This window comes from Piliocolobus tephrosceles, chromosome 15 (assembly GCF_002776525.5).
Source record: "Piliocolobus tephrosceles isolate RC106 chromosome 15, ASM277652v3, whole genome shotgun sequence".
NCBI classification, from domain to species: Eukaryota; Metazoa; Chordata; class Mammalia; order Primates; family Cercopithecidae; genus Piliocolobus; species Piliocolobus tephrosceles.
Window position 1 is genome coordinate 36,751,061 of NC_045448.1, and position 11,645 is coordinate 36,762,705.

At 40.1% G+C, this 11,645-nt stretch overlaps 1 protein-coding gene across 4 annotated transcripts in view; it reads left to right on the forward strand.

Annotated features, from left to right (window-relative positions):
* VIT (vitrin) overlaps window positions 1–11,645 on the forward strand; it is a 125,694-nt gene that overhangs the window by 44,844 nt on the left and 69,205 nt on the right. For 3 of the 4 annotated variants that reach the window (XM_026454757.1, XM_026454758.1, XM_026454759.1), the window contains exon 4: window positions 2,637–2,793. In XM_026454757.1, the coding sequence (XP_026310542.1) occupies window positions 2,637–2,793 (157 nt within the window). Of the gene's footprint in view, window positions 1–2,636; window positions 2,794–11,645 lie in introns of those variants that run through there. The other variant, XM_026454760.1, reaches the window with a different exon arrangement.

Genomic DNA, 11,645 nt, shown 5'->3' on the forward strand with positions numbered 1-11,645 from the left:
CTGTCGCCCAGGCTGGAGTGCAGTGGCCGGATCTCAGCTCACTGCAAGCTCCGCCTCCCGGGTTTACGCCATTCTCCTGCCTCAGCCTCCGGAGTAGCTGGGACTACAGGCGCCCGCTACATTGCCTGGCTAGTTTTTTGTATTTTTTTTTTTAGTAGAGACGGGGTTTCAACGTGTTAGCCAGGATGGTCTCGATCTCCTGACCTCGTGATCCGCCCATCTCGGCCTCCCAAAGTGCTGGGATTACAGGCTTCAGCCACCGCGCCCGGCCAACAAATGCCCCCTTAAAGAAAGGAGGGAAAATTGATTAGTGGGAAGTAAAATGTGACATTTTCCCTTGTCTTTTAAACCAATCGTTTCATGGAAAATCCTACTGCATGTAATATGTGCACCCTGAAGTCTTTCAACAGGTTTGATCATTGTCTAATACTCATGAAATAAGCTTCCAGATAGAGACTTGTTTACGCAATCCCAAAATATTTAGTTGGTCTGACAGGAGATTCAAAATCTGAGAGTGCCAGAGCCACATCAAAATTTAATCTCAATGCACACAGCTTGTCACCTCCTATTTCAAAGAACTAAGAACAAAGAAGAAATCTTTCGTTTTCTTTACCTCTAAAGGAGGAGATACGTTTGGGAGTGAGGAAGTGATCTGGGGAAAAGAGGAGAGTTGAACACACAGTTACATCCAGGAATCAAACAATTCACTAATTTGAAAACAGACCACAATGGCGTCTTCATTCCAAACTTTGCCTTTAAAAAATACTCTGAGACTCAAAATAGTAAATGCAGCCTTGAGTATCAGAGTTTAAAAGAATGAAAGGTAAGAAGAAAATAGTCGGTGAGGAGGCAACCTTTGATGGGGAGAATGAAACCACAAAACTGTTTTAAGCACAGTGCTCTGCTTCTTAATGTAAACCACAAATTGCTTAAGCCTGTGATCAAACTCAACCCCTTGGTTCCCAGGAGAAGTTCCCTGTTGGCCCAGCTCTGAGTAGCAAAGATTGGCTGGGATGGGTATTTAAGAAAAGAGCAGAAAACTTCAGTTCTGTCTCCAGCCTGGATGAAATACGGTTCTCCTCATTCAGGTACACAAGGGTTAAAAAAGAATATGCTTTTTGGATACAGCTGGAAGCCATTAGCAACTCTGAGACCATCTCAGGAACCCAGTTAGAGGGTGGGTGGCCTGGCAGAGCTCCTGGATCCAAGAGTCTATGGATTACAGACTCTTAGGGTTGGGAGGGGTTTTATTCTACTTCTCACCCAATGTAGAAATCCTCTGTATAACTGTTCAGTCTCCACTTGCATACTTCTACCAACACCCCACTCACTGCTCCTGAGGCAGCTCATTCCTTCATGGACAATTTCAGTTCCTAGGAAGTTCTTCTTGGGAAAATTTGCCTCCATAGAAACTCTGTTCTTTAAGTTCTAGCTCACCCTCTGGCATCACAGCACACAACAATCCTACTTGTGAAGATAACTATCAGTTGCCTCCAATTCTTGCTTCCTCATGCCCAAATGACCCATTTCTACAAACCATCCCTTTCATTTGGTAGTTTCCCGACCATTCCCAAGCATGCTGCCTCTTTGTACTGTGCTTAAGTTTTAAAGTCCCTTCTGAAGAATGGGGGCCAGAACTGAATACATTCCCAGATCAAAAGGCACCAGTAAAGTGTCCTCTAGGGGACCTTTTCCTTCAGGAGTTATTGAGGAAAAATCTTTGCAGAGAATACGCAGTCTTGCCCCTTCTTGGATACAGTCAGTAGAGCATCTACTCCACCTCATCCCCAGACAACCTTTCAGCTTCAGGAGACTTGCCTACTGGATAGCGCGAGGCTGGCAGTAGCAATAGCAAAGCCAAAACAGAGGGAGGAAACAATGAATGAGCTTCCCCTGGATGCTCACTCAGCTGGGGAGTTCTCAGTTTTCCACCAGGCAGATAAGAAAAGATCTCTCCCATTATGACTTCAGATCTAAGCCTAGAGGAACCTCTAGGACCAAGACAAAATATCATGTTTTTGATGTATCTTCCCTGTCCAAAAGTCTTTCATTGCCTCCCACATCCTACACAGAACATGAGCATGCAAGCCTTCTTAATTTGGTCCATTCCTACCAATCTACCATCCTCCCACCAGGCCCCATAATGGAGTTCCCACCCAGAAAGCCAACTTTGTCCAGGTCATTCCTAACTCTGATGGTCCCGCTGTATGCCCTTCCTGGAATACTTTTCCTTCCTTCTGTAAGGTTGGATGAGAGTTTTTTCTGGGTTAGCTACAGAGCATCTGAAAAACCAGTACTCTCCTGCCTTGACTCAAGATAACATTTCTGGCCACTAGAGGTGGGTAGTCTTTCCTCGGAGATCTCTGCTTTGTTAATTGATTATTTCAATAAGCACAGGAATCAGCCTTTTGCTTTTGTTCTCAGCAGGTTAAAGGCAATGAATGGTCATTGTGGTTCTTTTGGTCTGGGAAATGTCCTAATTACATCTTTGCTTTCATTATAGGGAGGGGATGTAGAGTCAGCCCAGGCTCTGGCTTTTAGAGATTAAGTAAGTCAATAGTTAAGACCTAACAGAGTCACCCCATAGATAAACTAATAGCACAAGGTGTAATTTTGACCTCATTTTGTATTCCCAGCTGTGCCTCAGATCAACTGTGATGTCAAAGCCGGAAAGATCATCAATCCTGAGTTCATTGTGAAATGTCCAGCAGGATGCCAAGACCCCAAATTCCATGTTTATGGCACTGACGTGTATGCATCCTACTCCAGTGTGTGTGGTGCTGCCGTCCACAGGTGAGTGGCTCTGAGCTACTTAATAACTAACTAGGAATCAGGGTGTTGGCAGGGAGCCCTCATGCAAGGTTGCCATATTTAGCAAGCAAAAATATACAAATATTTTTTAGCTCAAAATCTTCATTTAATCTTCATTTAAAAAGTATTTTTACTGGATATAGAAATCTAGCCAATAGTTATTTTTTCTTCTTTCATTTAGCACTGTATTATGCTTCATTGTCTCCTTGCATAGTTTCAGATGACAAGTCTGTATTCATTTTTTTATCTTTGTTCCTCTATACATAATGTGTCATTTTCCTTTGGTTACTTTTAAGATTTTCTCTTTATCATTTGTTCTGGAAAATGTGGTTATAGTGTGCTCTTGTGGAGTTTTCTTTGTTATCCTGATTAAGAGTCATAGAGCTTATATATTTCATCAAATTTAGGGATTTTAAGCAATTGTCTCCAAATATTCTTGTTTGCCCTTGCCCTAGCCTCTCCTTCTGAAACTTTACGTCACACTACTTCAAATTATCCCACAGGTCACTGAGACATTGCTTTTTTTCTAAACTTTTATTTTAGATTCCAGGTGTACATGTGCAGGTTTGTTACAAAGGCATATTACATTATGCTGGGATTCGGAGAACAACTGAACCCATCACCCAGGAAGTAAGCATAGTACCAAATAGGTGGCTTTTCAGGCTTTGCCTCCCTCCCTCCCCCTTCTTGTATTCCCCAGTGTGTGTTGTTTCCATCTTTTCATCCATGAGTACCCCATGCTTAGCTCCCACTTATAAGTGAGAACATGCAATATTTGGTGTTCTGTCTCTGCATTAGTTCACTTAGGATAATGGCCTCCAGCTGCATTCATGTTGCTGCAAAGGACATAATTTTGTTCTTTTTCATGGCTGCATAGTATTCCATGGTGTATATGTACCACATTTTCTTTATCCAATCCACCACTGATAGGCACCTCAGTTGGTTCCATCTTTGCTATTGTGAATAGTGCTGCAATGAACATACTGGTGCATGTGTCTTTTTGGTAGAAGGATTTATTTTCCTTTTGGTATATACCTAGCAATGGGTATATATAGTCAGCAATGGGATTGCTGGGTCAAATGGTTGTTCATTAGTTTTTTGAGAAATCTCCAAACTGCTCTCCACATTGGCTGAACTAATTTACATTCCCACCAACAATGTATAAGCATTCCCTTTTCTCTGCAGCCCACCAATATATCTATTATTTCTTGGCTTTTTAACAAAAGCCATTCTGACTGGTGTAAGATGGTATCTCATTGTAGTTTTGATTTACATTTCTCTGATGATTAGTGATGATGAGTATTTTTAAATATGTTTGTTGGCTGCTTGTATGTTTTCTTTTGAGAAGTGTCTGTTCGTGTCCTTTGCCCACTTTTTAATGTGGTTGTTTTTAGCTTGTTCAATTGCTTAAGTCCCTTATAGATTCTGGATATTAGACCTTTGTTGGATGCATAGTTTGCAAATATCTTCTCTCTTTCTATAGGTTTTCTGTTTACCCCCCTGATAAGTTCTTTTGCTGTGCAGAGCTCTTTAGTTTAATTAGATCCCGCTCATCAATTTTTGTTTTTGTTGCAATTGCTTTTGAGGACTTAGACACAAATTATTTGCCAAGACCAATGTCGAGAACGGTATTTCCTAGGTTTTCTTCCAGGATTTTTATAGTTTGAAGTATTACATGTAAGTCTTCAATCCATCTTGAGTTAATTTTTGTATATGGTGATAGGGAGGGGTGCAGTCTCATTCTTTTGCATATGGACAGCCAGTTATCCCCAACACCATTTATTGACTAGGGAATCCTTTCCCTATTGCTTATTTGTGTCAACTTTGAGGACAATCAGATAGTTGCAGGTGTATGGCTTTATTCCTGAGTTATCTATTCTTTTCCATTGTCTATGTGTCTGGTTTTTGTACTGATACCACATTGTTTTAGTTGCTGTAGCCTTGTAGTATTAAGTCTGATAATGGGATACCTCCAGCTTTTTCTTTTTGCTTAGAATTGTTTTGGCGCTTCAGGCTATTTTTGGGTTCCATATGAATTTTAGAATAGTTTTTTCTAATTCTGTGAAAAAGTACATTGGTAGTTTGATGAAAATAGTGTTGAATCTGTACATTGCTTTGGGCAGTATAGTCATTTTAGCAATATTGATTCTTCCACTCTATGAGCATGGGATATTTTTCCATTTGTTCATGTCATCTCTGACTTCTTCCAGGAGCATTTCATAGTTCTCCTTGTAGAGATCATTCACCTTCTTTAGTTATATGTATTCCTAAGCATTTTCTTCTTCTTGTGGCTACTGTAAATGGGATTGTGTTCTGATTTGGCTCTCAGCTTGAATATTATTGTATACAGAAATGCTACTGATTTTTGTACATTGGTTTTGTATCCCGAAACTTTACTGAAATAGTTTATCAGCTTAAGGAGCCTTTTGATGGAGTCTTTAGGGTTTTCTAGGTATAGAGTCATATCGTCAGTGAAGAGAGATAGTTTGACTTCTTGTTTTCCTATTTCAATGCCTTTTATTTATTTCTCTTGCCTGGTTGCTTTGGCTAGGACTTCTAGTACTATCTGAAATAGGAGTAGTGAGGGTGAGCATCCTTGTCTTGTTCCAGTTCTCCAAGGGAGTGCTTCCAGCTTTTGCCCATTCAATATGATGTTGGATGTGGATTTGTCATAGATGGCTCTTATTATTTTGAGGTTACATTCCTATAATGCCCAGCCAGTTGGGAGTTTTTATCATGAAAGGATGTTGGATCTCATCAAAAGCTTTTCCTGTGTCTATTGAGATGATCATATGGTTTTTGTTTTTAATTCTGTTTATATGGTAAATCATTTTTATTGATTTGCATATGTTGAACTAACCTTGCATCCCAGGAATAAAGCCTACTTGATTGCAGTGAATGAGCTTTTTGATGTGCTGCTGGATTTGGTTTGCTAGTATTCTGTTGAGGATTTTTTGCATCTATGTTCTTCAGAGATATTGGTCTGTAGTTTTATTTTTTTCACATGTCTCAACTGGGTTGTGGTATCAGGGTGATGTTGGCTTCTTAAAATGAATTAGGGAGGATTTCATACTCCTTGATATTTTGGAATAGTTTCAGTAGCATTGGTACCAGCTCTTTGTACTTCTGGTAGCATTTGGCTGTGAATCTATCTGGTCCAGGGCTTTTTCTGGATACTAGGTTTTTTATTATTAATTCAATTTCAGAACTTGTTAGTGGGCTGTTCAGGGTTTTAATTTCTTCCTAGTTCTGCTCTAATTTTAGTTATTTCTTTTCTCCTGGGTTAGTGTGTTCTTATTTTTCTATTTCCTCTAAGATGTGATATTAGATTGTTAATATAAGATATTTAGAACTTCTTGATATAGGCCTTTTGTACTATAAATTTTCCACTCAACAATGTTTTCACTGCATCCCAGAGGTTTCGGTATGTATGTCTATATTTTCATTAATTTCAGTAATATTTTTATTTCTGCTTTAATTTCATTGTTTGCCCAAAAGTCATTCAGGAGTAGGTTGTTTAATTTCCATGTAATTGTGTGGCTTTGAGAGATCTTTTTGATATTGATTTTATTTTTATTGCACTGTGTTCCAAGAGTATGATTGGTATAATTGCAAATTTTTTAAATTTATTGAGACTTGCTTTATAGCTAAACATGTGGTCAAACATAGAGTATATTGCACATGCAGATGAGAAGAATGTATATCTGTGGTTGTTGGGTGCAGTATTCTGTAGATGTCTATTAGAGCCAATTGATCAAGTGTTGAGTTTAAGTCCAGAATTTCTTTGTCAGTTTTCTGCCTCAATGATCTAACTCTGTCAGTGGGGTGTTGAAGTCCCCTACTATTATTGTGTGGCTGTCTAAGTCTTTCCATGGGTGTAGAAGTACTTGTTTTATGAATCTGGGTGCTCTAATGTTGGGTATGTGTATATTTAGGATAGTTTTCTTGTTGAATTGAACTTCTCTATCATTATGTAATACCCTTCTTTGTCTGTTTACTGTTGTTGGTTTAACATTTGATATAACAATAGTGACCTCTGTAGATCTTTCTTCATCCTTCTACTTTGAGCCTCTGGGTATTATTATGTGTGAGATGGTCTCTTGAAGACAGCAGATGGTGGGATCTTGTTTCTTAATCCAACTTGCCACACTGTGCCTTTTAAGTGGGGCATTTAGACCATTTACATTCAAGGTTAATATTGATATATGAGGTTTTGACTGGTCATAATGTTGTCAGCTGGTTGTTTTGTAGACTTGATTGTGTAGTTGCTTTATAGGGTCTCTGGGCTATGAACTTATGTGTGTTTTTGTGGTAGCAGGTATCATTCTTTCATTTCCATGTTTAGAACTCCCTTAAGGACCTCTTGCAAGGCTCGTCTAGTGGCAATGAATTCCCTTAGCATTTGCTTATCTGAAAAGTATTTTATTTCTCCTTTGCTTATGAAGCTTAGTTTGGCAGAATATGAAATTTTTTGTTGGAATTTCTTTTCTTTAAGGATGCTGAGAATAGGCTCCCAATCTCTTCTGGCTTGTAAACCTTGTCCTGAGAAGTCCACTGTTAGCCTGATAGTGCTCCCTTTGTAGGTGATCTGACCCTTTGATTACCTTTAAGACTTTTTTTGGTTCCAAGATGGCCAAATAGGAACAGCTCCAGTCTACAGCTCCCAGTGTGAGCAATGCAGAAGATGGGTGATTTCTGCATTTCCAACTGAGGTACAAGATTCATCTCACTGGGGCTTGTTGGACAGTGGGTGGACAGTGAGTGCAGCCCACCAAGAGTGAGCCAAAGCAGGGTGAGGCATCGCCTCACCCGGGAAGCATAAGGGTCAGGGAATTCCCTTTCCTAGCCAAGAGAAACTGTGACAGAGGGCAGCTGGAAAATGGGGTCACTCCCACTCTAATACTGCATTTTTTCCAATGGTCTTAGCAAATGGCACATCAGGAGATTATATCCCACGCCTGGCTCAGAGGGTCCCATCCCCACAGAGCCTTGCTCATTGCTAGCACAACAATCTGAGATCGAACTGCAAGGTGGCAGCGAGGCTAGGGGAGGGGCACCCGCCATTGCTGAGGCTTGAGTAGGTAAACAAAGCAGCCAGGAAGCTCGAACTGGGTGGAGCCCAACGCAGCTCAAGGAGGCCTGCCTAACTCTGTAGACTCCACCTCTGGGGGCAGGGGATAGCCTAATGAAAGGCAGCAGAAACCTCTGCAGACTTAAATGTCCCTGTCTGACAGCTTTGAAGAGAGTAGTGGTTCTCTCTTCAAACCTAAATTCCTAAAATTTAGAATTCCTAAAATTCTCTCTCAGGAATTTTAGATCTGAGAACAGACAGACTGCCTCCTCAAATGGGTCCCTGACCCCCAAGTAGCCTAACTGGGAGGCACCCCCCAGTAGGGGCAGACTGACACCTCACATGGCCAGGTACCCCTCTGAGACGAAGCTTCCAGAGGAACGATCAGGCAGCAACATTTGCCATTCAGCAATATTCGCTGTTCTGCAGCCTCCACTGCTGATACCCAGGCAAATAGGGTCTGGAGTGGACCTCCAGCAAACTCCAACAGACCTGCAGCTGAGAGTCCTGACTGTTAGGAGGAAATCTAACAAACAGAAAGGACATCCACACCAAAACCCCATCTGTACATCACCATCATCAAAGACCAAAGGTAGATAAAACCACAAAGATGGAGAAAAAACAGAGCAGAAGAGCTGAAAATTCTAAAAATCAGAGCACCTCTCCCTCTCCAAAGGAACGCAGATCCTCACCAGCAACGGAACAAAGCTGGATGGAGAATAACTTTGATGAATTGAAAGAAGAAGGCTTCAGATGATCAAACTTCTCCGAGCTAAAGAGGGAAGTTCAAATCCGTCGCAAAGAAGCTAAACACTTTGAAAAAAGATTAGATGAATGGCTAACTAGAATAACCAGTGTAGAGAAGTCCTTAAATGACCTGATGGAGCTGAAAACCATGGCACAAGAACTATGTGACAAAAGCACAAACTTCAGTAGCTGATTCGATCAACTGGAAGAAAGGTTATCAGTGATTGAAGATCAAATGAATGAAATGAAGCAAGAAGAGAAGTTTAGAGAAAAAAGAGTAAAAAGAAATGAATAAAGCCTCCAAGAAATATGGGACCATGTGAAAAGACCAAATCTATGTCTGATTGGTATACCTAAAAGTGATGGGGAGAATGGAACCAAGTTGGAAAACACTCTGCAGGATATTATCCAGGAGAACTTCCCCAACCTAGCAAGGCAGACCACATTCAAATTCATGAAATACAGAGAACTCCACAAAGATACTCCTCGAGAAAAACAACTCCAAGACACATAATTATCAGATTCACTGAAGTTGAAATGAAGGAAAAAATGTTAAGGGCAGCCAGAGAGAAAGGTTGGATTACCCGTAAGGGAAGCCCATCAGACTAACAATGGATCTCTTGATAGAAACTCTACAAGCCAGAAGAGAATGGGGGCCAATATTCAACATTCTTAAAGAAAAGAATTTTCAACCCAGAATTTCATACCCTGCCAAACTAAGTGTCATAAATGAAGGAGAAATAAAATCATTTACAGACAAGCAAATGCTGAGAGATTTTGTCACCACCAGGCCTGCCATACAAGAGCTCCTGAAGGAAGCACTGAACATGGAAAGGAACAACGGGTACCAGCCATTGCAAAAACATGCCAAATTGTAAAGATCATCAATGCTAGGAAGAAACTGCATCAACTAACGAGCAAAATAACCAGCTAACATCATAATGTCAGGATCATATTCACATATAACGATATTAACCTTAAATGTAAATGGGCTAAATGCTCCAATTAAGAGACACAGGCTGGCAAATTGGATAAAGAGTCAGGACTCATCAGTGTGCTGTATTCAGGAGACCCATCTCACGTGCAGAGATACACATAGGCTCAAAATAAAGGGATGGAGGAAGATCTACCAAGCAAGTGGACACCAAAAAAAAAGCAGACGTTGCAATCCTAGTTTCTGATAAAACAGACTTTAAACCATCAAAGATCAAAAGAGACAAAGAAGGCCATTACATAATGGTAAAGGGATCAATTCAACAAGAAGAGCTAACTAGCCTAAATTTATATGCACTCAATACAGGAGCACCCAGATTCATAAAGCAAGTCCTTAGAGACCTACAAAGAGACTTAGACTCCCACACAATAATAATGGGAGACATTAACACCCCACTGTCAACATTAGACAGATCAAGGAGATGGAAAATTAACAAGGATATCCAGGTTTTTAACTTAGTTCTGCACCAAGCGGACCTAATAGACATTTACAGAACTCTCCACCCCAAATCAACAGAATATACATTCTTCTCAGCACTGCATCGCACTTATTCCAAAATTGACCACGTAGTTGGAAGTAAAGCACTCCCCAGCAAATGTAAAACAACAGAAATTATAATAAACCATCTCTTAGACCACAGTGCAATCAAACTAGAACTCAGGATTAAGAAACTCACCCCAAACCACTCAACTACATGGAAACTGAACAACCTGCTCCTGAATGACTGCTAGGTATATAATAAAATGAAGGCAGAAATAAAGACATTCTTTGAAACCAATGAGAACAAAGACACAACATACCAAATCTCTGGGACACATTTAAAGCAGTGGTAGAGGGAAATTTATAGCACTAAATGCCCACAAGAGAAAGCAGGAAAGATCTAAAATTGACACCCTGACATCACAATTAAAAGAGCTAGAGAAGCAAGAGCAAACACTTTCAAAAACTAGCAGAAGGCAAGAAATAACTAAGATCAGAGCAGAACTGAAGGAGATAGAGACACAAAAAAACCTTCAAAACATCAATGAATCCAGGAGCTGGTTTTTTGAAAAGATCAACAAAATTGATAGATTGCTAGCAAGACAAATAAAGAAGAAAAGAGAGAAGAATCAAATCGATGCAATAAAAAATGATAAAGGAGATATCACCACCAATCCCACAGAAATACAAACTACCATCACAGAATACTATAAACACCTCTACGCAAATCAACTAGAAAACCTAGAACAAATGGATAAATTCCTGGACACATACACCCTCTCAAGACTAAACCAGGAAGAAGTTGAATCCCTGAATAGACCAGTAACAGGCTCTGAAATTGAGGCAATAATTAATAGCATACCAACCAAAAAAAGTCCAGGACCAGATGGATTCACAGGCGAATTCTAACAGAGGTACAAGGAGGAGCTGGTACCATTCCTCTGAAACTATTCCAATCAATAGAAAAAGAGGGAATCCTCCCTGACTAATTTTATGAGGCCAGCATCATCCTGATATCAAAGTCTGGCAGAGACACACACACACAAAAAAGAATTTTAGACCAATATCCCTGATGAACATCAATGCAAAAATCCTTAATAAAATACTGGCAAACCGGATCCAGCAGCATATCAAAAAGCTAATCCACCATGATCAAGTGGGCTTAATCCCTGGGATGCAAGGCTGGTTCAACATACACAAATCAACAAACGTAATCCAGCATATAAACAGAACCAAAGACAAAAACCACATGATTATCTCAATAGATGCAGAAAAGGCCTTCGACAAAATTCAACAGCCATTCATGATAAAAACTCTCAATAAATTAGGTATTGATGGGACATATCTCAAAATGATAAGAGCTATTTATGACAAACCCACAGCCAATATCATACTGAATGGGCTAAAACTGGAAGCATTGCATTTGAAAACTGGCAGAAGACAGGGATTCCCTCTCTCACCACTCCTATTCAACATAGTGTTGGAAATTCTGGTCAGGGCAATCAGGCAGGAGAAAGAAATAAAGGGTATTCAATTAGGAAA